The 26,966-nt window shown below is 59.1% G+C and overlaps 1 protein-coding gene across 2 annotated transcripts in view; it reads right to left on the bottom strand.

The window, feature by feature from the left end:
• Positions 1–1,240: 1,240 nt before the first annotated feature.
• Positions 1,241–26,966, bottom strand: part of Pak4 (p21 (RAC1) activated kinase 4) — a 42,175-nt gene continuing 16,449 nt past the window's right edge. Inside the window, exons 1-10 of one of the 2 annotated variants that reach the window (XM_042275016.2) lie at positions 19,501–19,710; positions 13,294–13,367; positions 10,948–11,211; positions 7,564–8,016; positions 6,956–7,396; positions 5,352–5,485; positions 4,961–5,087; positions 3,145–3,270; positions 2,498–2,632; positions 1,241–2,174 (exon numbers count right to left, since the gene is read on the bottom strand). In XM_042275016.2, coding sequence (XP_042130950.1) covers positions 2,019–2,174; positions 2,498–2,632; positions 3,145–3,270; positions 4,961–5,087; positions 5,352–5,485; positions 6,956–7,396; positions 7,564–8,016; positions 10,948–11,151 — 1,776 coding nt within the window. In that variant the 5' untranslated portion in view covers positions 11,152–11,211; positions 13,294–13,367; positions 19,501–19,710 and the 3' untranslated portion in view covers positions 1,241–2,018. Of the gene's footprint in view, positions 2,175–2,497; positions 2,633–3,144; positions 3,271–4,960; positions 5,088–5,351; positions 5,486–6,955; positions 7,397–7,563; positions 8,017–10,947; positions 11,212–13,293; positions 13,368–19,500; positions 19,711–26,966 lie in introns of those variants that run through there. The other variant, XM_006986283.4, reaches the window with a different exon arrangement.

Consider the following 26,966-nt stretch of genomic DNA (forward strand, 5'->3'; position numbering starts at 1 on the left):
TGTGGTGCCTCCCAGAAGCGTTCAGCTGCCACAGGGCTCTGGCAGGCTAATCCTCCCTGGCCACCAGCCCCCTAAGCAGAGGGAGCTATTCCTTTGGCCTTGCTCTATGGAACAGTCTAGGATCCTTGACTGTTTGCTACATCATTTGTTTCATTTCTGAGACAGTCTCATTATGTAGCTCTGACTGGAGCTCACATCGGCCTCGAACTCACATAGAATCACCTGCTTCTGCCTCCCAAGGGGTGGGATTAAAGGCACGCACCACCACACCCAGCTTATTTTTGTTTCATGGTCTCACGCAGCCCTGGCTGCCTCCAGCTTTTCAACATCCGATCCCCCTGCCTCACACTGGGTTCTCGATAACAACAGGCACGCAGCGCAGCACCAGGTCTGGTTTTGCACAGTGCTGGGAAATGGACCCAGAGCAAAGACTCCAACTGAGCCACATCCTCAGCACAAGGCCTGAGGCTCGTCTTTGGGCATGTGCCATTTTAGTGTTTTTCCTGCCAACTTGGGCCTGTTTCTTTACAGAAAGGAACCCACTCCACTCAGGCCATCCATTCCTAACAGTGGTTGCTTCCCACACTGCCTCGCCTGCATCTGTAAGGCACTGGCATGGCCCCACCACCTACAGGTGCCGACCCCGAGGCCAGAGCTGTGTGGCAGCAGATATGGGGTGAACTGGACAGCCCTGAGGGAATCTGAGGCTGTGGCGGGTGCTCAGAGGGCAGAGGCAGGGTGCTGGCTGCTACAGAGCCCTTCCCCCCATGGCTGGGCTTGGAGGATTCTCCTTGGACAAGTGTCCCGGCTGCTAGCTCCGGGTTACTCAGCCTCAGTCAAGCCCAAACTCTGCTGGTTCCTACACTAAATAGGATGACACGTAACATGAGGCCCTGTGTAGTGACTGTGGTGATGCCACACGCTGTAATCACAGCAGCGATCAAGAGACAGAGGCAGGGGAGTGCTGCAGGTCTGAAGCTAGCCCAGGCTACACAGCAAGTTTAGGCCAGCCTAAGCTACGTGATGAGCCCTGTCTCAAAACAAGTAAATACTTGTTTTTGAAAGGAGGAAACACTAATTCCAGGCTGCCAGGATAGGCTGCTTCCAGAGTTGGGGCCCCCTTGTCCCACGCAGGCAGGAGGGTGGAGTGTCTCTCCAGTGAAGTCTGGGTTCCCAGGCCAGACCCCAAACTTCCCTCGCCACACAGTGGGGCAACAACCTTCACACACCACACACCACAAAACAAGAAAATGTTTTAATTGTAAAACTAACTGGAGGGAGGGGCGGTGGGATGGGGGACAGGAGCCTGATTCTTCCAAAGTGGCTCTGTCCCCTGGCACCCCACAGGTCAGGGATCATCTGTGCCCAGGTTAAGACACAGCTAGTGTTACAAAATGACAATATAAATAGACTTCTAGAAAACGGAGGCTGTCCAGGTGCAGTAGTCATTAGCTGCAGAGGCTGGGGGAGGGGAGGCCCCAACCCGACTCTCCTGTGGAAAGAGGGTGTGGGGCTCTGGGAAAAGGCCACTCTAACATTCATGATTGACCCTTCAATGGCTCAGGGTCGGGGGCCGGCCACCAGGCAAGGCCTGAGATCCCCCTTGCAGACTGAGGACAGAGGAGCCGGACTTTCTGGGTACACGTACACACGTACACACACGCACACGCACACGCACACACACCCCGTTCTCATGGCGTCATCTCTGTCCCCAGTGGCCCCTGGTGCAGATTTCCAGTGATGGAGCTGCTGCCTGCCCTCCTGTGGACTGGGCACAGGGGAGGGGCCTGTCCTGGAGGGTGAGGGACCCGGGGAGCCTCACTTGCTCCCCCAGGTCCTGGTGTTGCTTTAACAGTCACGGAACCCAAGCCGGAGTTCAGTAGTTGGGTCCCACAAACCCCTGCACAGTGACGGTGGCTCCCCACAGCGTCTCATGGGCGGCAGGAGCGCGTCGGCCCCCTACTGGCCTCCGCTGGGCGGGTGGCCCAGGGCTCTTTGGTTGGGGACCGGGCTCCGGCTCATCTGGTTCGGTGCTGGCGCATGAGGGGTACAATGCTGGCCGGTGGCCCCGCCTTGGTGAGGAAAGGGTGCTTCAGCAGCTCAGCAGCAGTGGCCCGCTGGGCCGGGTCCCGCACCAGCAGGCGGTCCAGGAAGCCTTTCAGAGATGGCGAGGCCTGGAGGAGCAGAGGTCAGGGCCAGGGTTACTTGCTACAGGGCCACTTTCCTGTCATGCCCTGTGGGCTGAAGGAGCCTCAGGAGTTACCACAGGGCCACAAGGGGCATGGCACCTTAGGCTCATCTCCTCCCCACTTCTGTGGTCTGGCCTAGCGGGCATCGGCCCCTTCCCACGTGCAAATCCCCAACAGGACGGCCCTACAGTCAGGCAACCCGGGCCTGAGCTCTGTGGGAGCCTAGGGCCCAGGGGACCCCGTGGCTCTGTCTCTGGGGTTGGGGGAGGCACCAGACGTCACCTACGGCACAGCCTAGCTCTGTTCACCTTGTGCAGGTTCTTCAGTCGGGGTGGCAGGTTGTCCCGGATCATCTTCATGGCTTTGAGGGGTGGCTCGTTGAAGTAGGGGGGCTCCCCATCCACCATCTCGATCACCATCACCCCCAGTGACCAGATGTCCACCTAGGGTGGGAAGGGGCCCACAGAGCTGAGCAGCCAATCCTCTGCAAGCCGCAGGAAGCGTGGCCCCAGTTGGCCTGCACCTCTCTGTCCTCGTCTCGGGCCATAAGCCACGGACAGTGGGAGCCTGCCTACCCTGGTCCTCAGGCCTAGGGAAGCGCAGCTGCCATGGATCGCTGGTGTGTTCCAGCTCCAACAGTGTGTGTCCAGGCCACCCTGACTGAGACAGCCCCAAGGATTCTCATGCTGCTCTGGCTTCTGGGGGGCCCTGTTCCAGCCTGCCCACCCCATGTCTAGTGGGGACCAAGTCTGCTGACTGAGGGAGAAAAGCTCAGTGCCAGGCAGGCCACAGCATCAAGCGGCAGACAGGTGGGACCGCAGCCGGAATGCAGGTGGCAGCCTTTCCCTGGCAGCGGGGCTCCCTCATGCCAGCCCAGCCTTCCCAACAAGGAAGGAAGCAGGCCACCTTCACACAGGATGCTCAAGACTGGCTTGGGGGCCAGCGCTGGGCTTACCTCTGGCCCGTAGGGAAGGCGGGAGATCAGCTCTGGGGCCATCCAGTAGGGTGTGCCCACCAGTGACTTCCTCCTCGGCACCTCCTTGCTCACCTGGGCGCAGAAGCCAAAGTCGGACAGCTTCACCTGGGGCAGACAGGCTGCAGGTCAGAGGGGCCGCCCACAGCCCGCCTTCAGACACATGGGCTCCATTGAGCGGGGGTGGGGGTGGGGTGGGTGGGGTGGGGTGGGTGTTCTGCTCCCTCCTGGCAGGGCTCAGGTGGATGCGCTCCTCTCCAGGGCTGCAGGTAGCACAGGCTTAGCAGGGGCCAAGACAGGCTGGCTCTGAGAGCCCAGCGCTCTCGGCCCTTGGACCAAGTGCTAGTCACTGGTTACGAGGAACACAGCCCAGCCTGGGTCTGTGTGTGAGAGAGCCAAAGAGGGCGTCTGTGTGTCGGGGGAGGGGCGTCTCTGCCATAACGAGTCCCTGGGACTCTCACCCTGAGCTGCGGGCTCTTCCTGACTCCTGATGGTGTGGATGGCTCTTCTGGCCCCCAGAACTCAAGTCCCCTTGGGCTATGGGCACTGCCTGACTCCACTGTGGCCCCAGACTCAGACCTTGGTCTAAAGGGGGAGCCGGCAAAGTCAGCTGCACAGAACGGCTCCGGACTGTTTCTTGGTCACCCTGTGCTCAAACCCGGCTTGCTGAAGTGAGGGAGGCACTCAGGAGGCCACACTCGGCATCACTGCACACCTGGCACACGTGTGTGCAAGGCTGGAGTGCCAGGGCAACAGGGCCCTTGAGGGTCCTGCCTGGGCGTCAGAGGTGGTGGAGCATGCCCGTGATCTCAGCTCTCAGGAGTCTAAGACAGGAGTCAGGAGCCAGCCCGGGGCAGTGTAGCAAGAATCAGGCCAGCAGGGACCCTCAGAAGCCAGTCTCAAAAAACAAAGCAAAGCCAGGTGTGGGAGCAGGAGGATCTCTGTGAGTTCAAGGCCAGCCTGGCTGACATAGCGAGTTCCAGGCCAGCCAGGGCCACACAGTGAGACCCTGTGTCAAACCAAATCAAACCAAACCCAACAGGGGAGGCAGGCCAGCTGCGGCGGGAAGCATGCAGCCTACAGCTGCGGCCGGGAAGCATGCAGCCTACAGCTGTGGCCGGGAAGCATGCAGCCAGCTGCGGCTGTAGGCCTAAGTCCCTCCTCGCTGGGCCCTGGGAGGGTCTCTAGCTTCAGTTCATTCCCCGATCTGGACCCCTGCTCTGGGCTGGCTCTTCTAGTCACCCAACAGGGTCCACCGGCACCCTGGCAGCAGTGGGGGGGGGGGGGGGCAGGGCCCAGCGCAGTGCGCTGCTGCCAATCAGCTTGGGAAGGCTGCGAGGCTGCGAGGAGCCCAGCTTCAGGGTGCCTGAGGACATTTCCAGAGAGGGTTAACTGGGGACAAGAGCTGCCCTGACTGTGGGTGGCACTACTCTACAGGCTGGAATGGAGGGAAGGAGACCCTCAGCACAAGCTTTCTCCTGCTTCCTAGCTGCCAAGAAGGGAGCTGCTTGGCTCCATGATGGACGGAAACCTCTGAAATGCTGAGAGACAAAACACAACACCTTCCTCCTTCAAGCTGTTCTGTCAGAAAGACGAAAAGCTGCTGGGTGGCGGTGGTGCAGCCTTTAATCCCAGCAGTTGGGAGGCAGAGGCAGGCGGATCTCTGTGAGTTTGAGGCCAGCCTGGTCTACAGAGTGAGTTCCAGGACGGTAGAGCTACATGGAGGAATTCTGTCTTGAACAACAAAAACAAACAAACAAAAAAGCTGCCCCTCACATCCAGCCTCTTTCCCACTTACCCGGCCATCATGGGTCAGCAAGATGGAGTCACTCTTGATGTCTCGGTGGATGACGCCCTGGGCGTGGAGCACAGACAGCGCCTGCAGCACAGCCAGGCACACAGCGGCAATCTGTTCCTCGTTCATCCTGCACGGGCAGAAGGAACTGGGCAGACAGGGCCTGCTGGAATGTCCGGCCCCGGGGTGAAGGTGGGGAGCTGAGAGACCCCGACTCTGCTTCAGGACATCAGGAGGTCACAAAGAGGGGCTGGGGGGGCTAAGATGCTATGACGCCATCCTGTGGGCTGGCTTCGCTGCCCACCCACACTCTGGAGGACTTGTCCATCACCAGAGGATGAAGGGCCCAGCTCCACCCCTGGGAGCACTGAGGCAGCAGGTCACCCAGCAGTACCTGGTGTGGGTGACGATATCGGTGAGAGCGCCTCCCTCCAGGAACTCCATGACCACCCAGAGCTCGTCGCCCACCAGGTAGCTGTTGTACATCTCCACCACGTTCTCATGCCGGTAGTCCCTCATGATCACCACCTGGCGGGGCGGGACAGGGACAGCACTGGGACCAGACGCACTGCCCTTAGAGCTGGCGCCAGCCGCCGCTCACCAACCTCCTAGCAGTTTGCTGCACTGGAGCAAACTGGCCCGCTCACTCCAGCTGGCCCCTTGTCCAAAGCCAAGACCCCTCCATCTAGGGGTGCACCCGGAACCCTATCCCACCATGCAGGTTCCCTGATCCTGACGGGTCCTGGCTGGTCTCTGAGTGCTCTGACCTCAGGGGCATCAAGAGGAAGAGGGAACAAGAGGACCAGCGGGTATGAAGAAAAGCTCAAATAAAAGGGCGTGCGTGTGGGGGCAGTTAACAGAGAAGCCAGACGAAGGGCCGGCTGGAGAGGGAAGGGGCCGGGAGCTAAGGGTGGTGGGCAACACTATGTTTACAGGGACCAGGGGAGCAAGTTCCGCCTAAGGAGGGATTCCTGGTGTGGACGGAGTACTGGGGTGGGGTGTGAGCAACAGGTGAAGTTGGGGAGGAAGTGCCAGGAGACAGGCAAGCAGAGCTGGGGAGCCTCCAAGCTGGACCTCCGGGGACCCCTCCAGCAGAGGCAGGAGGGACTTGTCATACCTACACACACTTCTCCCCAGAGCCAGAAGCTGGGTGAACCAAGTGCCTAGTTATGGCTAGATGGAAACAGGACCTTGCTGGGGGACGGTCTGTATGTCAAATTGCTCTGATTGGTCAATAAATAAAACACTGATTGGCCAGTGGCCAGGCAGGAAGTATAGGCGGGACTAACAGAGAGGAGAATGGAGAGAACAGGAAGGTGGAAGGAGACACTGCCAGCCGCTGCCATGGCAAGCAGCATGTGAAGACGCCGGTAAGCCACAAGCCATGTGGCAAGGTATAGATTTGTGGAAATGGATTAATTTAAGCTATAAGAACAGTTAGCAAGAAGCCTTCCATGGCCATACAGTGTGTAAGCAATATAAATCTCTGTGTTTACTTGGTTGGGTCTGAGCGGCTGTGGGACTGGCGGGTGACAGAGATTTGTCCCGACTGTGGGCCAGGCAGGAAAACTCTAGTTACAGGACCTGACAGGGCAAGGGGCTGGAGCCTGCCGTAAGGATATGGGAGACAGACACTAAGAGGGTCTGTAAAGGCTTTGAGGTCAACGCCCCCCCCCCCCCCCCCCCCCGATGTTATATACAGTGTCCAGGGAGACCTGAGAGAAGCTAGAGCAGGAGCCCAAGGGCGAGAGAGGCCACACAGAAGCGGGACTGGAGGACGTGGGGTGCTGGGCTGTGGTCCAGAGTGAGGTATGACAGAGTTTCCCAGGGACAGGGACCCCGCGACAGGAAGAGGCCTGGAGGGGAGCACACAGGCCCGGGACTAGCTGGAACAAGTCAGCCCGGGCCATGGGCACTTGGTAGGACAGAGGCCCAGGCAGGAGCCTTCGGCTGGGGACGGCTGTGAGCAGACAGCGCTGGGCTCCCGCCCGGGCCTACCTCGTTAAAGAGCAGTTCACGCCTTTGCTGCTTGCGCAGGTCCATCTTCTTGACGGCCACCAGTTTGCCTGAGCTGCGCACGGTGGCTATGCACACGATACCTGTAGAGCCCTCGCCGATCTTGATGAAGTTATCTAGATAGGAACGTGGGTCCCCCGGGTCCACCACCAGCTGCAGAGCAGCCCGGAACTGCTCGTGGGACACTCGCTGGGGCTCCCGCTGTGGTGAGCGAGGCCCAGGGGGCCCAGGGGCAGGGGGTGCAGCAGGGGCAGCAAGAGCACGTGCTGGGGGGGCCAGCTGGGGCTCAGAGGCATGGGGGCCCAGCACTCCTGGGCTGGGGGCACCACGGGTTCGGGTGGGAGGCCGGGAGGAGGACGAAGACTGAGGGGCAGCCATGCCTGTGGCTGATGGCCCGTTAGGGGCCGCACTGTGCGGCTCCCCCTGCAACAGAAGAAAGAAGTGCCCTGAGTGGAGGCTGCGTCAGCTCTCCCCAGCCGGATGACACACAGGAGGTCAGCCTGAGAAATGCACAGGGAGCTGGGCTGTGGCTGGGCTGAGGGAAGCAATGGGAAGACACTGAGGTGCTGAATGAAGTGGGGATGGGTTACCTGGGCACCCCGGGGTGGGTGGTCCGTGTCAGCCCGCGGGTATGTGTTAAAGGGCCTGCCAGCTGCTAGTTTCGCCCCGCCGGCCAGACTGGCAGGCTGGGGGGTGCTAACGTCAGGCCCAGAGAGGGGGCGCTTATCTCGGGAGGCCTCCTGGGGCCCTCCTGGGCCCTCCCTCGAGGACTTGGGCCTCTTCTCTGCCCCCGGCCGCCGTCTGTCACCACCGCCTGCCTCGCTGTGGCCTGTGGCCCGGCCTCTGGCTCCAGCCTTGTCAGGGGCCGTTCTGGCCGGGGCTGCCCGCTCCTCCAGCATCCCGTTCTCCTGGTGGGCACGGGCCGGCGGCGGGGGGCTGTCTCTGCGCAGGGAGTTGGAGCGTGTCACCGACATGTTCTCAAAGTCGTCGAGCAGCAGTGTGAGGGCCCCATCCTTGGCACCTTTGCTGCCCCGCACGATGGTCTGGGGTCCAGGCGACGGCAGGGCAAGGCCGGGAAGGAGGGGCGCAGGCGGTGTGTCCGTCACAGGAGCAAGACAGCACGAAAACAAGACAGACCGGTGAAGGGACCGTGGGTGGGGATGGGGCCTGCAGCGCCCCAAGAACTGCTCTCATGCCCACCACCCATCTGGGGGCTCCCAGCCCGCAGCCAGTTCTGCCCGTGGACTGGGGCGAGGGAGGTAAACACAGCCTGTAATCAACCCCAGAGCTGCAAATTACAGGCCACTCGCTCAGCACTTCCTCCCCTGCGGCTGCCAGCGCCATTAGCCCAAACCAGGCACTCCGACCCCGGGGCTAGAGGCTGGGTGTGGAATAGAAAGCCCACAGCCTAGAGTCCAGGCCTAGGAGGCCTGGGAGCTGTGTGGCCAACTCAACTGGAATACACCTGAACTGCCAGCCGCCATGCCTCCCTGCCCCCAGCCAGCCCAGGCACACAGGCTTCTCGGCTGTTTCTCCAATACACCGGACATGTGCCCATGAGCTCTCCGCCTTGCCCCAACCTACATCTCCCAAACGTCTCCATGGCTGCCCCGCTCCCCTCCTCGAGGTCTGTAATCAAACATACGTCTCTGATGCCTCGCTAACTCCCAGTTTAAATGCCAGCCCACAGGCCTCTGGCTCTTGGTGCCAGCTGCCAGGGCTGTGCACCCCGCAGGCCGCTCTACCCCGTGAGCCGCCCAAGGACGGAGCTCTTCTCTCCTCTTGCAGCCCGCCTATGTCCTGGCTCCCAGATTAGCGTCCACACTATGGGAAGGGAGGGAGGGGAAGAGGGGAGACGAGGAGGGATGGGGAGCTGCCCACCACTGCCGCCAGGTGGCATGCAGAGACGGGACCTGGATGGCCTCGACAGGCTCAGGGTATGCTGAGCTAGCTCACAAGAACCACCTGTGGTCCCAGCCTGTCTGGGGCCCTGGCTGCCTGCCGGGAAGCCTGCCTTGCCCAGGGAGCCAAGAAAGCAAGGTGGATGTTAGGTGTCAAACCCCAGACAAATGGCTGACCTGGCCGCCAGGTTCTCCCAGGCTCCCTCAGCCCCCCAGGGTTACAGGGTTCTTGTGGCTGGCTTACCCTTCCCCCGCTGCCCTTCCCTACGTAATCCAGCCATTTTGGCTAAGCTGGTCCTTTGCCTTTTTAACCTTTTATCTTCTGGCTCTCCCCTCCTCACATGGCCCAGTCATGTCCACACTGGACTCTTCCAGATCTGCCAGGGCTGTGCTCTCCCTTTATCTACACTAAGCCTTCTCCTCCACCATACCTAGGGGCAGTCACGTCCTCCTTTTCTATTTCTTTCTTTCATTCAGCGGATACCTGAATGAAAAAGGCTTTGGTCTTAGAACTTGGGTCAATGGTCAAGAACCCTGACGTGTAGGCAGTACCAGCTAAGGTGCCCGCACGTGCACTAGGACAAGTGTCATCCCCCTGCAGGCTGGGGCGGGGGCAGGGAGAGGGAGAGGGTGCAAGGAGCAGGGGTGAAAACCTGGGGACATCTAATACCGTCATGACCTGTGAGAAATGGCCACAGCGCTCAGTGGAGCATGGGAGGAGGGCCAGGGTGGGCACAGCGCTCAGTGGAGCATGGGGGAGGGCCCAGGGTGGGCACAGCGCTCAGTGGAGCATGGGAGGAGGCCCAGGGTGGGCACAGCGCTCAGTGGAACATGGGAGGAGGGCCCAGGGTGGGCACAGCGCTCAGTGGAACATGGGAGGAGGGCCAGGGTGGGCACAGCGCTCAGTGGAGCATGGGGGAGGGCCCAGGGTGGGCACAGCACTCAGTGGAGCATGGGAGGAGGGCCAGGGCGGGCACAGCGCTCAGTGGAACATGGGAGGAGGGCCAGGGTGGGCACAGCGCTCAGTGGAACATGGGAGGAGGGCCAGGGTGGGCACAGCGCTCAGTGGAGCATGGGAGGAGGCCCAGGGTGGGTACAGCACTCAGTGGAGCATGGGAGGAGGGCCCAGGGTGGGCACAGCACTCAGTGGAGCATGGGAGGAGGGCCAGGGTGGGCTGTCTGGACCTGGGACCTGGGACTGGGACCTGAAAAGCAGGGCCTACTTCAGGGCCAGTCTCTATTGGCTGCCAGCTGGCCTGGGTCACGGGAAGCCTGCACAGAGTCAGGTGACAGGAGGAGCTTTCTAAGCAATGGAGAGAAGGCAAGGCCCTCCCATGACCCTGCAGGCCCACGGAAATAACAAGCCGGACCCCAGCCCGGGCCCAAGCACTGTGGCTGTGGACACCCTGCTGATTTTGCTCCTTCCTGCCAGGCCCGGGCTGGTGGCAGGGGAGGATGAGTCAGCTGCAGTGCCAGGCACCCAGCCTGCTGACCACAGGCACCCAACTCCACCCACTGCGGACAAGCTTGGCTGTGCTGCCCTGGGTCCCGCCACCTGTGGAACGAACCCAACTCCAACGTGGCTTCAGTAGCCTGGCAGGACACTCTTATCACTAGGCCTGTGTGGCTACAGCTGTGCCTGGGCAAGGAGACCACAATTCTCACTGCACGTGGAGGTTGGGGAAGGGTGGGGATCTTGGATCCAGACCTCAGGTCCCATTCCAACCCTGCCATTTTGCTCAGGATGACATGAGATCTCCACTCCCACAAGACTGAATGGCTTGGTGTCTCATTGGGCCACAGCTTCTACCCTGCTCCCATCTGCCTCAGTTGCTCCTTTTAAGTCCCTGGAATGCAGCTGTCTGGGAGTGGGCTGTCCCTTGTCATGAACCCTGAGGAGACCAAGGTTGGGTGTGTGGTGCGGGGCAGCAGTGAAGAGGTCAGGGGTCAGCATGGGCCCCCCCTGATGGGGCTGGTGGGTAGAGGGCTGGCACTGAGTTACAGAGGCCGAGAGCAGCTGAGGGCTGGGCCACTACGGCAGCGTGGCTGTGGGGTAGACGTGGTGAGGGCTACCTTGGGGGCTCCAGGCTGGATGGAGGTGATGCAGGCGGGGTCGATGAGGGGCTTGGGTCGGCGTGCCGACTCTTCAATCAGGCTCTGCCACTGGCGGGGCAGCCCTGTGAACTTCTGCTCGTGCTGGTCGAAGCCTGTGTGCACGCGATGCTCAAAGTTGGATGGGGCTGAGATCTCCACCCGCTTCTTCTTCTTTCCAAACATGGCTCCAGGGCCTGAGCACAGGACGTGTGCGGGCGGTGGATGGCTGCGGCTCTCAGGCAGCTGCGGGAGGGAAGCACCAGGGAAGTGGGACCAGAGCAGGCGGTCTGTCCCTCAAGCCTCCCCACCTCCCTGCCTCGGCCCCCCTGGCTCAGCCGCTCTCTCTGCCGCGTACCAGCAGGGGGCAGTAGCTCTTCCAGCTGCTTCTGTGGTTCCTAGGAAGCACTAGAGCAGTGGTTCCCAGCCTGGCCAGGGCTGCAGCCCTCCCTAACAGCTCCTCAGGGGGGCCGTGGTGGCCACACCTTTAACCCCTGCACTAGGGAGGCAGAGGCAGGCAGAGCTCTGGGAATTTGGGCTACAGAGTGAGTTCCAGGACAGTCAAAGCTACACAGAGAAGCCCTATCTTGAAAAACCAAAAATAGCCGGGCGGTGGTGGCGCACGCCTTTAATCCCAGCACTCGGGAGGCAGAGGCAGGCGAATCTTTGTGAGTTCAAGGCTAGCCTGGGCTACCAAGTGAGTTCCAGGAAAGGCGCAAAGCTACACAGAGAAACCCTGTCTCGAAAAACCAAAAAAAAAAAAAAAAAAAAAAAAAAACCAAAAATAAAATTAACTAAGTAAATAGTTCCTCACATTGTAGTGACCCTAACCATAAAGTCACCGCGTTGCTACTTCATAACTGTAATTCTGCTACTGTTATGAATTGTAGAGCTAACATCTGTGCGTTCCGACGGTCTTAGGCGACCCCTAAGGCGTCCTGAACCACACACGGGTTGAGAACTGCTGACCCAGAGGGTCAGACCCCGCTATCTCCCGCTCATAGCTACAGCTAGAGCCCTTCTTGTGGCCCAGAGACCTCACACAGCCCGCTCCATCACCTCCACATCAGCTTCCACACTTCAGGGCCTTTGCACAGGCAGGCTCCCCTTGCCTGGACCACCCTTCCTTATCATGCCGGAACTCCCTCTCTCTCCCCCGTCCTTTCTGAGTCAGCACCAACTCCTTTCCTAACCACACAGCCTGCCGGCCATCACCTCACCTTCAGATGTCCTTAACCTGTGGGGAACCTGCTGCGGCTCCTTGTGTGGCTTGTCTTCTATCTCTCTCAGCCCACTAATGCTAACAGTGCCTAGACTAGCCCATCCACAGTGACCCCGGTCCACCTCTGGGCTGGGCACACTCTGAGTGTGCCCGTGTGTACAGTGAGCAGTCTCCACCTTCAGCCTGGCCACAACCACAGCTACAGACACATGGGACGCCCCTCCACGCTGTGATGTTATCCTATCTTTAGGGCCGGGTCTTCAACTGGGCATTAGATGGGACCAGTCACAGACAAATGCCTTGAGCCAGCATGGCGGCGCACGCATGTCTTTGATCCTAGTACTTGGAGGCAGAGGCATGTGGACCTCTGTAGTTCAAGGTCAGCCTGGTCTACATAGTGAGTTCTAGGCTAACCAGGGCTACATAGTGAGATCCTGTCTCAAAAAAGGGATGGGAAGCTGGAGAGATGGCTCAGCATGTAAGAGCACTGGCTGCTCTTTCCGAGGACCTGGGTTCAATCCCCAGCACCCACACAGTAGCTCACAACTGTCTGTAACTCCAGTTCCAGGGAATCTGATGCCCTCCTCTGACCTTTGAGGACACCAGGAACGCATGTGATACACACACATACATGCAGGCAAAGCATCCATCCACATAACATTTAACAACTAATATTTTTAGAAAGCAAATTAAATAACACCACCGACAAAGAATCACAGGCCGCGCCCAGCCAGGGGCACAGGCCGTACCAACCCCCACGGCCCCAGCTACTCAGTCGGAGGCCGATGGTAGCTCCGAAGCTTCCCTGGGATGGAGAGGGAGTCAGGCTGCTCTGGATGACTGGCAAGACTGACTCAAAATCAGACGATAGATAGCGAGGTCTGGGGCTGTAGCTCAGTGGTGGAGTTCAGTAGGCCGGAGGCCCTAGGTTCCATCCCGGCTGAAGGAGGGGCGATGGTGGTACCCCACAGAGAGCTCAAGAAATGATGGGAGCCAGCCAGCAGCAGCACAGGCCTCCCCTTCCGCTGCCTCCCCCCGTCCCCCCCCCACCAGCCCCTGATGCCCAGGAGACAGGCCCGTGGGAGGAGCCCTATAGTCACACAGACCTGGTCTCAAGTTGGCTGGGCTAGAAACACCCTTGCGTGGGTGACGTCTCCTCCCGGGGCTTTGAGTTACTCATCTGCAAGACAGGAAGAAAAGATCCGTAACTGATTCATTCACTTACACCCACTGCGCCCTGGCTAGTGGTGGGACATGATGACAGCCTAGACAGCCTGTGACCCACTAAGGGCTCCGTCCACACGGGACAGACAGACCAGTCCCTAGACAGTGACAGTGCACACTGGTAGGGACTAGGCTGACAAAGTGCTACCAGCCATGGAGGGACAGCTAAGGGGGGTCTTCCTACAGGAGGCGCCCATGAGTGGGGTCCAAAGGACCAAAGCGTGCCCCAGAGGACTTCCATCTTCCTCCAGGGTGGAGGGCAGGCGCAGGGCCAGGCCCCGGCCCCAGCTACACACAAGTGCTCAGGGAGCCCCAGCCCAGTTCTCCCCACCTCCCGGCACAGCCCTGTTTCCTGGGGAGCCACCAACTCAGCCCACAAGGACATTAATGGGCGGGAAGCCAGGGAAACCGGTTTGGCAGCACAGTGAGAGGCAGGTGTGGTGGGAGGGGCCACCTCAGCAGCCAGCCTGTCTCAACTGGTCCCAGGAGGCCAGCAGGTGGCCGGCCCTAGGCCTGGACAGGGCTTTCCCAGCTGGTCCAGTTTCTTTGCTTGACCCACCAGGCCCAGTGGTTCTGACTGAGGGGCGGGACAGCTGGGACAGACACAGCTGGGACAGACACAGCTGGGGCAGACACAGCTGGGGCAGACACAGCTGGGGCAGACACAGCTGGGACAGACGGGCATGTCTGGCTTCTAGCCTTCTGTCTGCGGCACCACGCACCCTTCCTTCCAGTCTTTCCTGCCTGGCCACCGCCATCACCTTGACCTATGCACCAAGGCTGCCCAGACCCGGCTGGCTCCCAAGTCCTCCTTGACTCTAGGTCTGTCTCTACAACCCAACCGAGGCACACGCCATGCTGCCTGGCACAGCGTGGAGCCGGGGGCTGCACCCTGGGGCTCCCTGTACTCCCTGTCTAGCTTGCTCCTCACCTTGAACTCTTGGCTCTACTCTGCTCCCACCTCCCACACCCAGGCTGCCCCAGGGCAGCTCCCAGACTGGCAGAATAGGGGTGGTGGTGTGTGTGATCTCTCACTAAACCTGAGGAGGTGGCCAGGATGGAAAAGGCGGGGGAGCATGGGAAGGCACTGCGCCATGCTCCCCCATACAGACCCCCACCCATCACCTCCAAGGCCCCTTGCACACTGCAGCCACTTATGCCCCTGCAGGAGAAGGGGCGGAAGGGCACACCTCCGGATATTTGCCCGGGCCACCCCTTCCTCTGGGCAGCGTATGGAGGGAAGGACAAACAGAGGAACTGGCCGTGTTTATAATGACCCGGTGCAGGCCCCACCCAGGCCCTTCTCTGCAGCTCCTGACCCCACGGGTTCAGAACTTCAGAGCCCCGAAGCCCAGGCCTCAAAACCCCAGCTGACAGCTAACTAGTACTGGAGGACCTGGTTTTGTATCTGTAAAGACCACAGCCCATGCAGGACATTCCAAGTGTGACCCCAGGGAAAGAGCTCCCCTCTCAGGCCTCAGTTTCCTCTTGGTAAGATGGGGATGACAGACAGTGGCTGCTTCCGGCAGCTTTTACAAGGAGTCACATAGAACACGAAAGGAGCAGGGCACTGGGCCTGGCTCAGAGCCATTACTATAGAATCAGTACCAGTCACCATGACAACACAGCCGGCAGGCGTGTGCACCTACTGCGTGCCGCCTCTCTCTGAACCACTTTACCCAGCACCCCTCAGCCTTTGCTCCTGATCCAGAAGAGGCCATGAGCCCTGTGCCTTAGGTAAGGACAACAAGGCACAGAGGCCCCTCACTTGTCCAGGGGCAAAGCCTGGGTAGACGTCGGAATAGGCCACTTCTCCCAGGGCCTGTGGCCCCTCCTTCCGGCCAGGCAGACCCTGTCCATGGTGCCCAGCCCCATGCCACCTGCACAGCCCTGGGACAGAAGCTCATCACCCCAGGTGGAGGGAAGCTGAGACTCCAGAGAGGAAATCCCTGCCCAAGGCACCCAGCCAGCAAGAGGTTGCCAGGATCTGAACCTGGGAAGGTGGGCACTCCAGGCTGGGCTCTAACCTGCCTGTGCTGTACAAGGCTGGTCTTGGTCTCCACGCTGGCTCTTCCTCCCTGGCTCCAGACCTTCCTTCCCTCTCCTGTCCTGGTCCCCTGGGGAATGGGCCTCCTGGACCCCCTCCTAGGGCCTTTCTGAGAACCGGTTCCCGCCGTCAGAGGGTCTTCATCCTGCTCTAGTGCTGACACGCCCTCACTACCACGAGGGGACTTGTGGCCCTGGAAAGTCTCCAACACAAGCCCCTGGCTCCAGAAACCTCAGGGCAGGGGCTAGCCTAAGCCAGTGTTGGGACATAAAGGGCTGATTTGTACTCTGGAGAGACAGACAGACAGACAGACAGACGGACGGAGCAGCATGGCAGGGGCAGGAGCACCCAGCCAGGGCACGCACTAAAAACTAAAACAAACAACAACAACAGACTACATAGAGACTGTTTTTTGGGTTTGAGAGAGTGTTTTTGTGTGGCCCTGGCTATCCTGGAACTTGCTTTGTAGCCCAGGCTGGCCTTGAACTCATAGGGATCCGCCTGCCTCTGCCTCCTGAGTGCTGGGATTAAAGACATGCGTGCACCAAAACAGTACTGTATTTTGAAATGCTTAGTTCGGTTTTTAAAAAGCTCTCCTGAACTCTTCCAAGTGCGGGATACTCACGTTGTCCAGTTACCCCTGCACCCCTTGCCCCACTTCAACTTTGATGAGAGGCAAATGCCTCCACCTCCCACACCCCCAAAAGGAATGAGCCGCCGCCTCCAAAAGAGCCATTCCTGCCTCAGTGTACCCTGTTTTCCAGGACTGAGCTGACAATGGGGGGTCTGGTTCCTGCCTTCTCCAGCCCATGTCCTCCCCCCGTCAGCTCTACTCATGTAATCTTAATGTGCCCCAGCCTCCCCCTCTGGTCCCACTTCTTCCAGGAGTCTTCCTAGATGATGGCCCCTGGTCCCTCCTCACCTGACCCCTCATCACCACACACACACACACACACACACACACACACACACACACACACACACGAGCGCACGCGCACACGCGCGCGCGCGCGCACACACACACACACACACACTCCTAAGTGACCTGTCGTAGCTACTGGGCCTTCACCTCCCTCTCAGCCCCTCCGAGTGACCACGGAGGCGGAGCCCGCCCCGCCCACAGCTCTAGAGCCCTGCTGCAGGGTTCACCCTGGGGAAAGGTGACTGTCAATAACCCACGTCCACCAAGTCTGCAGGGCAGACTGCAGAGCTGAGAGGAAATAAAGACAGGCTGGGAGGCTCGGGTGAAGGAGGTGGGAACTGTCTGTTAAAGGGGATCTGTGCTCTGAAGAGGGCAGGAGGTAAACCAGCGAGGGCCAAGGCGGCACTTGTTGGATGTCGCCAAGGTGGCTGCAGGGGAGCAGGCTGGGGACAGCTGGGTCAAGCAGCCCAGGCTTGAGCTGAGGCAGATCGGGTGGGGCCTTGTGGGCGGCTACAGCAGGGGCCCCATCCTTCCCAAGTAAGATGGAGCTGCAGGAAGGGACGAGGCAGGGAACCAGGGAGATGGCTGGACAATCCAGCAGGAGACCTGGTGGACAGGGCACACTGGGGGCTGTGGAGGGGGCAGAGTGGGCAGGTTCTGCTCATTCTAGAGATCAAGACGGCAAGATGGTGCCAGGGCATGGGATGTGAACTCTGCAGGCCTGGCCTGCTTGACACAGCATCAGGCCGGGCCCACTGGCCCACTGTCTATCACTCGAGTGCTCACCACCCCAGGCACGGCAGTGTCAGCTGTCCAAAGCTCACGGTCTGCTACACTGGTGGCCCCCACAGCTGAAGCTGGGGCCGCCGGCATGTGCCAGGCACAGAGACTGCTCACCACGGACCCCAAACAGGCCTGGGTGGGTGGGACTCCTCTACTAAACCAGGAAACTGAGGCCCACAAAGAGGAAATCAACTGCCCAGGGCCACCTAGTGCCAGGTCACAAAAGTACCCCACTCTGTCCCACAGAGAAGGCCTTTTAACACCACAGGAAGGACCTGAGGGGTCTACGGGACGAGCGGGGGCAGACAACTGTGACCGTGAGCAGACCTGAGAGCGGAGAAGCTGCCATGAGGAGACTGTGAAGTGTGGTGGCCTGCAGTGTGACCCGTGTGACCGCAGTGTGACCACAGCCGGCCTGCGCGAGGCCCACACGTCTCACACACCCGCCCCTCCGCCTCCTCCAGCCGAGCCGTCCACATGGCACACACCAGACTGCCGTAGCTTTGGACCCACAGTGCCCTCTGCGCAGAACTGCCTGCTTACTTTTTTCCCCTGTCTGTCCGGGATCTCACTCTGTAGACCAGGCTGTCCTCGAACTCACAGAGATCTGCCTCGCTCTGCCTCCCGAGTGCTAAGATTAAAGGTGTGCGCCACCACTGCCTGGCCCCTTCCTCTTCCTTCAAGTGGCTGGGTCTGGGGTCCCGGAAGGGCTGTCCCGGGCACCCTTCTCATTCTGTCTTAGTGCTCCTCCTTCTGGCCCGCTGCTACGAGAGCCCTGTCTCTTCTGGCCACTGCCCAACACAGGGCTGGCCCGGTACAGGGGTTCCGTGGGCCTAAGAGCAGACTGCCCAGACCCAGGGGCTAGCTTGGCCATTCTAGCTGCGTGTCCCTCGCCAAGTCACCTGACCTCTCTGGACCTCCGTGCTCTACCTGCAGAACCACGGCTGGGACAGTCCCTCCTGTTGGGAACACTCAGACGACACAGTGGGGCGTGTAGAGCAGGCTCTGCCACGGTCCTCCTGCAGGCCACGGTCCTCCTGCAGGCCGCGGTCCTCCTGCAGGCCGCGGTCCTCCTGCAGGCCGCGGTCCTCCTGCAGGCCGCTGCTCTTACCGCCCCTGCTGCAGCGTGAAAGACGACTGACCGTGCACACTGACGAGGACACTGGTCACAGTCCCCTCCAGCACACACGTGCTGGCGTCACTTTCCCCGGGGTTGGGGAGGGGACAGGACAGGCTGTCTGAGGACGGGCTTGTCTAACCCACTACACCGGACCTCACCGAGGCCGGGCTCTGCGTGCACCCCGGGCAGTGAGACTGGACTGCAGAGGCTGAATGGGAGCTGCTGGCCAGCTACCGCCCCCGTCCCGGCCGGGCACAAGCATCCTGTGGTCGTCCACATAGAGCCCAGGCGGGGATGGCTGCCAGAGAAAACCTACGCCACATCAGAGGAGTTTTCATCCATTCTGAAGCCCTGCGGGAATGAGAGGCAGAAAGGAAGCTCCTGATCTTCCTAGACGCCCTCCTGTCCACCTGACTGTCAGGCCACCACGCACGCAGCCAGTGACAGCTTTTAATACAACCTACACTTGCCATACCACAGGTCCTGCAACAGTAACCCAAACAAGCCCACGGACAGACAGACCGACCGGCTGGGCATCCAGATACAGGCAGTCATCCTGAAAACCCCGACTAGCTGGAGACCACAGTCACCCATTCGCCTCCTCACAGCATCCTGAGCACCCAAGTGGCAGCTGTCACAGGGCGTGAACATGGAGGCAGTGGCCAGGCCACCGCCTACTGTGGAGCATGCTAAGGTGAGCTCAGCGCCGAGGTCTCGCCCCTCAAACAGAGGTGCCGGCAAAGCCTGGTGGAGGGAGCTTAGGAGGCCCCAGAGGAATTCAGGGAACAGCTCGCAGGCCCAGGCCCGGAGCCAGTGCTCGGCAAGTGGAAGGGCCGGGACCCTCGAGCAGCCCACTGTGGACGCTCTAAGACATGAAGACCCTCCCTACCCCAAAGAGGCAGAGGCTCCCTAGAGAGGCCAGAGTCACAGCGCAGGAGCTATGACACGTACCAGGCCCCAGCGTCTCTGCGGGCGCCGTGGTGCCCATGCCCACACGATCTGAAGGAGGTACTGAGGACTACAACACAAGCTACAAGGTTAGGCCCCGGGAGCCACGACCACAGGTCCACACAGCAATGAGCTCCTCGTCTGACAGCAGCCCACTCAAGGCTCACTAGGAAGATGTTTGCACAGAGGAGCCTGCCACCTCACACATGGGAACAACAGTCACTCCACCCCTGGGCCCAAGAAAGGTGTGGCCCATCCCACATACTCACACTGGCTCCGCGGCCAGCCCCGCCCTCTCCTACAGGGCCACGGGCAGCCTGCTTACATCCACCATTTTCTTCCTGCTTCCTGATGGCCGGACCTCCCAGGGCAAAGAGCGGGGACAGGCTTCGGGGCGCCCTGAGACTGGCCAGGGGCTCTGCAAGCAAAGCTCTCTAGCCGTCGTGGGGACACAGTCCAGCTCAGAACAGCTCAACTGGGCTGTGGCTCCCACCCACAGAGGGCGGGAAGCCGGGAGGCGGGAGGTGGGGCTGGAGCCAGTAGGCCCGGGAGGGCGGCCCTAGCTGAGGGACAGAGGGAGGGTTGGCAGGGACCCCAGGCACAGCCTGGTCAGCAGGACTTGCCTCCACCACAACAGGCACACCATCCTAACGCCCCCTCCACACACAGGTTGGATAACAGGGGCCCGGGAAAGCAGGGCTTATCTAGGCTGCACACCAGAGCGGCGGCAGCGGCGGGGACTGGCCCAGTGGGTCGGAAACAATGGAGGAGGAGCTAGGTACAGGATAGGCCTCTGGAGACCTCGGGGTGGGCTGGGTTACAGGCGGGTGGAGGGCTGCACGTGGTTCTCCGAGGTGGGGGTATGAGGGAGCCTGGTGGGCCCCATCCCCTTCCTCTCCCCGGGGTGCGGCTGTAGCAAGTGGTGTAAGCAGGGGAGCCGAAAGTGGAGAGAGATGGGGGGTGTGTGGCGGTGTGGAGGCTGGGACCAATGCGCCAGGCCAACCCTGCCGGGACGCGCTCATGCCCAAGTCCTCCTGCCTCACCCCTGCCCAGCACAGGTCAGCTGCTTTAGCAGGCCTCCTCTACAGCAGAGCGACCAAACAGTCCGAGAGGCTGGGGACCGGCCGAATGCAGCCGGGCCACGGGAGGCTGAGTGCCAGGCCTCCTAGGCAGGCCACCCCACGCCTGTGCCCTTAACCAACTGCTCTGAGTGAGGCGGGCCGCTCAGAGCCTCCGTCCTGGTCAGGGCCGTCTGCACGGGGCGCTCCCTTCCCCGGCTCCCGAGCCTTCTGACAGCCCAGCCGGTCGCTGGCCCTGAGCAGAGGCCGCCTGTGCAGTCACTTCCAGTGTGAGGCCGTCCAGGGGCAGACGCTCGGGCTGTCTGTCCTTCGGGGCCAGCCTCCTGCACTCGCTCAGGAAGCATTTCCTATCAGCCCAGGCTGGACCCCACATGTCCTCTGGGCCTTGCCACAGCAGCTCCGACCTCTGACTACTGTCTGCAGTCCCCAGATTTACCAAGCTCCTTGCATGCATGAGGACTCACTTGGGTGGCAGGCAATCCGGCCAAAAAAATGCCCTGTCCCAAGGGGGTGGGGAGTGGGGCTAGAAGGCTCTGGCCCACTGAGCACAGGCCCAGTCTGGGGAGCCCCTGGAAGGACTGCCAGCAGGTTCATCTAGTCCCACTCCCTCCCCACTGCAGAACAGGGCCAGGAGACCCCAAAGTCCCAGATCTCCGGTCACCGCCTCCCTGTGGGGGCAGGGCACCCAGGAAGCAGCCACCCAGAGAGGAGCTAGGTAGGGCTGCCTCCCCAAACCAGCCCAGCAGGTTTGGGCTCTGGTGGGGGAGGTGGTGCGGCCTGGCCAGCTCTGGCCAGCTCCAGGAAGCAGGTCCAAGAGGGGGTGCTGAGTGTGTGACTCACTAATCACGGTTTGTCACAAAGGAGCTCGACTGTCCCTTTCCTTTTCATCTCTGCCTGTCTCTAGGACAGTCACATGTAGGTACCAATGCCAAAAGGGTAAACAGAGGCAGGTAATGCCCTCCCCACTCTCCTTGGTTTTTTCCATTGGAGAGACCCGCGTGTTCCAGGAATACACCTTCGCACTTTAAAGAACCTCACAAAATGCAGCCCGGTCCATACACAGCGCCTTTACCTACATCCCTGCCACACAGCTGGCACTTGGGAGGGAGGACTTGGCAGCACCAGTTAGGTGGAAACACACCTCGGACCTGGCAAGTGTTCTCCTGGGTACAACACAAGCAAAATGCCAGTCCACGGGCCCGTGGGAAGGTTTATGGTGGTCACCAGACATGGGAAAACAGACAAATGCCCTCAACGTGATCTCCTGGGTCCCTGGAAGGACAGCAAGGGGAGCTCATGGCCTGCACTACATGGGGTGGGTCTCAATAACAAAGCCTAGGACCCCATTATGATAAAGCACAAAACCCCTGGAAAGGGGGTGGCAAAACCAAAGAGGAAGGACAAAGGATATGGTCCCAAGAGTCAGGGGGGTCCCAAGTTCAAGGCTGTCTGGGCTACCGTGAATTCAAGATCATCCTGGGCAACAAGATGAGACCCCATCTCAGTATCAAAAAACAAAAACACAAAAGTAGCCAGATGTGGTTCACTCGGTGAGCTGAGGCCATGGGGCTGCTGTACGAGGTCATCTTAGGTAAGATACAAGAAATACCAAGCTAGCCAGGGATATATAGCAAGCAAGACCGTATTTCACCCCCCACCAAAGGGTAAGAGGAGGGCAGCCTAACAGTAGAGCCCCTGCTTAGACCCCACCAGGGAGGGCTGGAGACATGCATGGCTCAGTGGTAGCACACTTGCCCAGCATGCACAGGGTCCTGTGTTCAATTCCCAGCATAGGAGGAGAAGGATCAGGAGCTTCTGAAGTATAGAGAATGGATGGCACCACCTGTCTTCCCCTGGAGGGGGCAAAAAAGGTTTTCCCTTTATAGTAACTGCTCTGCTGTACCCTTAGTGTGTGAGGCGATTGCCAGCACGCATCCTAACATCAAAAGGAAAGGGCTTTAAAGGAGAAGACTATCAACGCATGTTAGATGTGTATCTCATGAGCCTCTCCATGCCTCACTCTGCAGTGCTGGCCTCCACTGTGACGGCCATGTGGAAGTGCTGTGGTGACTTGAGCTGGCCCTGGGGCCAGGCTGGCAGCTTTGTCTTTTGCTCTCATAGGCAGTGCAGGGAGGCTGACAGGGCTGCCAGCATCTGTGGGCGATGCCAGTGGCCCTGCACCAGGAACGCCCTGTCCCAGCACCTCAGCAAGCCCAGGGCTGCCACCGCTCACCTGCAGACCAGTGCTGCCCACCTCTGCTCTCTGCAGCACGGGAGAGCTCCGCCCAGCTCAGTGCTCAGCTCAGCCTGGTTTTCTTTGCATTTTCTCCCTGTCATGGAGCATCCTTTCACGCTTACAGAAGCTGTGACTGCCCTCTGCCACGAGTGTCTACTCAGTACCTTTGCCTGCTTTTCTGCTGGGTCAGGCAGGCCTTTGTGAAGCTAATCTGACTGTGTCCCTTTCTGCTGAAAACCAGCTGGGGCCTCACAGCCACAGCCATCTCCCTACCAGGAGCCCCCACCATGCCCACCTCTGCCCCATTTCCACCCACCCTTACCCAGTCGCCTGCTCCAGCCACATGCAACTTCCTTCCCTGCACAAGGTCCTTGGCAAAGGTCACCACGTGGCCACCAGATGCCCTGTGGGACTTGGGATTTCAGCTGACAGGCCCGATGGGAGGAGGAAGTGGCGGAGGCAGGCCATGGGGAGCTGCGGCGGGTTGCCATTGCCACGGAGAGGCATGAGCTTGAGGCTGGAACTTTGCTTGGGGGAGGATGCGATCGAGAAGACCACAGTGGTATGGAGAGCAGTGGTGAGGCTGGAGCAGCGCCAGGCAGCTGAGGATGGTAGCCAGGAGGGAGGGCTACAGAAGGGGTCGCCTAGAAACCCCATCCACTAAGAAGAGCGACACCGGGGGATGGCTCAGCTGGTGACGCGCCGGCCGGCGCTGTGAGCACCGAGAGCCAGGCTGGGTCCTGGCACTCACGTGAAAGCTGGGCATGGCAGGTGTGTCTGAACCCCAGTTCTGGGGAGGTGGAGACAGGCTGACACCTGGAGCTCACTAGCTAGTTGGTCTAGGCACACTGGTGAGATCCAGCCTCAACAATGTGGAGAGTCACTGAGGAACCCAACCTCTGACCTCCACATGCATGCCTACACATGAGTACACACACGCACAGACACGGTGACACCGTGACAAGTGGGGCCCTGGGGACGAGGCTCGGGGAGGTGGCAAGGATGAGTACCATCTGGGGGAAGTTCCAGAATGTCTGACCCAGACCCATGGGGGAAACAGCAAAGTGGGAGGCACACACACACACACACACCCCGCCTGACATTAAGTCTGCCACACAACAGAGGAGGCGGTGAGGCTGGGACACGCAGCTCAGTGCAGGAGCACGGAGAACCCACAAACAGACTCCCACCAACATGACTTCACTAGCTTCATTCTTTAGGGATTTGCTGTTATTTTATGTAGGCCTGCTTGTGCACATGTGCAGTGCCCATAGAAACCAGAAGAGGGCGTTGGATCTCCTGGAGCTGCAGTTACAGACAGTTGTGAGCCGGGTGCTGGGACCCAAACCCAGGTCCTCTGCAAGAGCAGCCAATGCTCTTAACCTCTGAGTCACCTCTCCAGCCTCAATGCACTGGGCTTTAAAAAGTAAGTGATTTTATGCCCAGTGTGGTGGAGCATGCTTGTAAACCCAGCACCCAGGAGGCAAAGGCAGAGGAGCTGAGTTCTAGGCTAACCAGAGACACATGTGAGACTGTCTCAGAAAACTTATGAGATCTAAAAACAAACACACACACAAGTGATTTCTTCACTGTGGGATAAACACACAGACACTATTTACCATTTTAACCACTTGGAAGCGTGCATGCAGCCCAGCATCTTTAAACACACCGAGTGTTGTATAACCATCACCTCTCTACCCCAGCCTGTTCACCAGCCCAGCAAAAGAGAACGGCTCCTTCCCTGTGCCCTCAGCCCCCATAGCCTCTTCCACCTCCTGCCCTTTGCGCTGGTCTAGGCCCTGTGTACAGGTGGACCCATGCCACCATTCTCCTTATGCCTGGCTTTTTTCACTAAGCCTCATCTTTTTAAGGTCCAGCCACACAATAGCATCGATTAAGGCTTCATCCCTTTCTATGGCTGAATAATATGCCATTGTGTGTACCTGCCAGTTTTCCCTTTCCATTCATGGCGGGATGCTAGGTTGTTTCCACTTATGGCTGCTGTGAAGAACACGGTAAGGAACTGGCTGTGCAAATCTCTCTCAGTCCCTGCTTCCCGTTTTTTGTTGTCTTTTTGTGACAGGGGCTCTCTACACAGCCCTGGCTGTCCTGGAAGTCACTCTGTAGACCAGGCTGGCCTTGAACTCAGAGATCTGCCTGCCTCTGGCTTCTGAGTGCTGGGATTAAAGGGGCGCAGCCCCAGGCCTGGCCCCTGCCCTCACCTCACTTCTTTAACGTGCATCTGGGGTGGAAGCGATGGAGCACACGGACGGTCCATGTTTGTGTTTAACCTTACAAGAGGATGGTACGCTGTTCTCACGGTGGCTGCCATCTCACAGTCCTGCCTGTGAAGAATGAGCTTCAATTCTTCTCCCTGCCCAATAGCTGCATTATTCCCCTCACTACCACACAGCCCAGGCCGGCTCTGCCAAGATCCTCCTGCCTCCGTCTTCTGAGAGCCGGCCGGACTGCAGGCCTGAGCCAGCATGCCTAGTTACTCTTCCTTTGGTTTAGCAGAGGCTCTCCTGGTTAGGTATGAGGTGGTGACAGACCACGGTAACTGGGAAAGCTGGTAAAACAGCAGCAGCATCCGTAGAAGGTGCTGGAACAACTGGCTTCCCATACACACAAAAGGAACCTTGACAGAAACTACACCGCACACAGCATGCAAAGGCTCATGGCCTTAAATGTGAAACTCTAAGATTTCCAGAACACAAATCAGAGGTGGAGGCAGGAGGAGTCTAAAGTCAAGGCCTGCCTGGACAAAAGAATGAGTTTACAGCCAGCGTGGGCAACTCAGGGCTGGAAACGTAAAGGCGGCCCAGGGACGCAGTGGTGGGTGTGAGAAAGCCTGCTTAGCACGTGCAGGGCCCTAGGTCCATCCCCAGTACTACACACACACACACACACACACACAGTCACACACATAGACACACACACACACACACAGTCACACACATAGACACACACACACACACACACAGTCACACACACACACATAGACACACATAGACACACACACACAGACACACAGACAGACACACACAGACAGACACACACAGAGACACACATAGACACACACACAGACACACACACAGACACACACATAGACACACACAGACACACACACAGACACACAGACACACACACAGACACACACATAGACACACACACACAGACACACACACACAGACACACACACACACAGACACACACACACACAGACACACATACACACACACAGACACACAGACACACATAGACACACACAGACACACAGACACACGCACAGACACACACACAGACACACACAGAGGCACACACACAGACACACACACAGACACACATAGACACACACACACAGACACACACACACAGACACACACACAGACACACACACACAGACACACAGACACAGACACACAGACAGAGACACACACACACACACACAGACACATACAGACCAGACACACACACAGACACACACACAGACACACACACAGAGACACACAGACACACACACACACAGACATAGACACAGAGACACACACACACACAGACACACACACACAGACACACACACAGACACACACACACAGACACACACACACACAGAGACACACACAGACAGACACAGACACACACACAGACACACACACAGTCACACACACAGACACACGCACACAGACACACGCACACAGACACACACACAGAGACACACACAGACACACACACAGACACACACACAGACACACACACACAGTCACACACACAGACACAGACACACACACAGACACACACACACACACACAGACACACACAGACACACACAGAGACACACACAGAGACACACACAGACAGAGACACACACAGACACACACACACACAGACACACACACACACACACACAGACACACACAGACACACACACAGAGACACACACAGACAGAGACACACACAGACACACACACAGACACACACACACAGACACACACACACAGACACACACAGACAGAGACACACACAGACACACACACACACACACACACACACACACACACACAGAAACTGGAAGAAAGCCTCCAGGGCTTAGCTCAGGGCTCAGACTCCACAGCAAAGGCACAAACCGTAAAGGGAGAAGTGAAAGCAGGGGCCTCTCTCGGTTAAGAACATGGCCGTTCAGTGCCCAGCACCCCACGGACTGTCAACCGTCTGGACTCTGCTCCCAGGGAATCCACGCCCTCTTCTGGACTCCACAGGCATCCAGCTCGAACACGCTCATACACATATATGTGCACACACTGTAGGCAAACACCCATACACATACAAATGGACAAAACAGTTAAAAATAAAGTTTTGTTTTGTTTAAAGAAGACTTTTCCTCTACCAAAGTTCATGAGAAGAGAATAGAAAGACCAGC

This window comes from Peromyscus maniculatus, chromosome 1, assembly GCF_049852395.1.
Source record: "Peromyscus maniculatus bairdii isolate BWxNUB_F1_BW_parent chromosome 1, HU_Pman_BW_mat_3.1, whole genome shotgun sequence".
Taxonomy (NCBI): domain Eukaryota; kingdom Metazoa; phylum Chordata; class Mammalia; order Rodentia; family Cricetidae; genus Peromyscus; species Peromyscus maniculatus.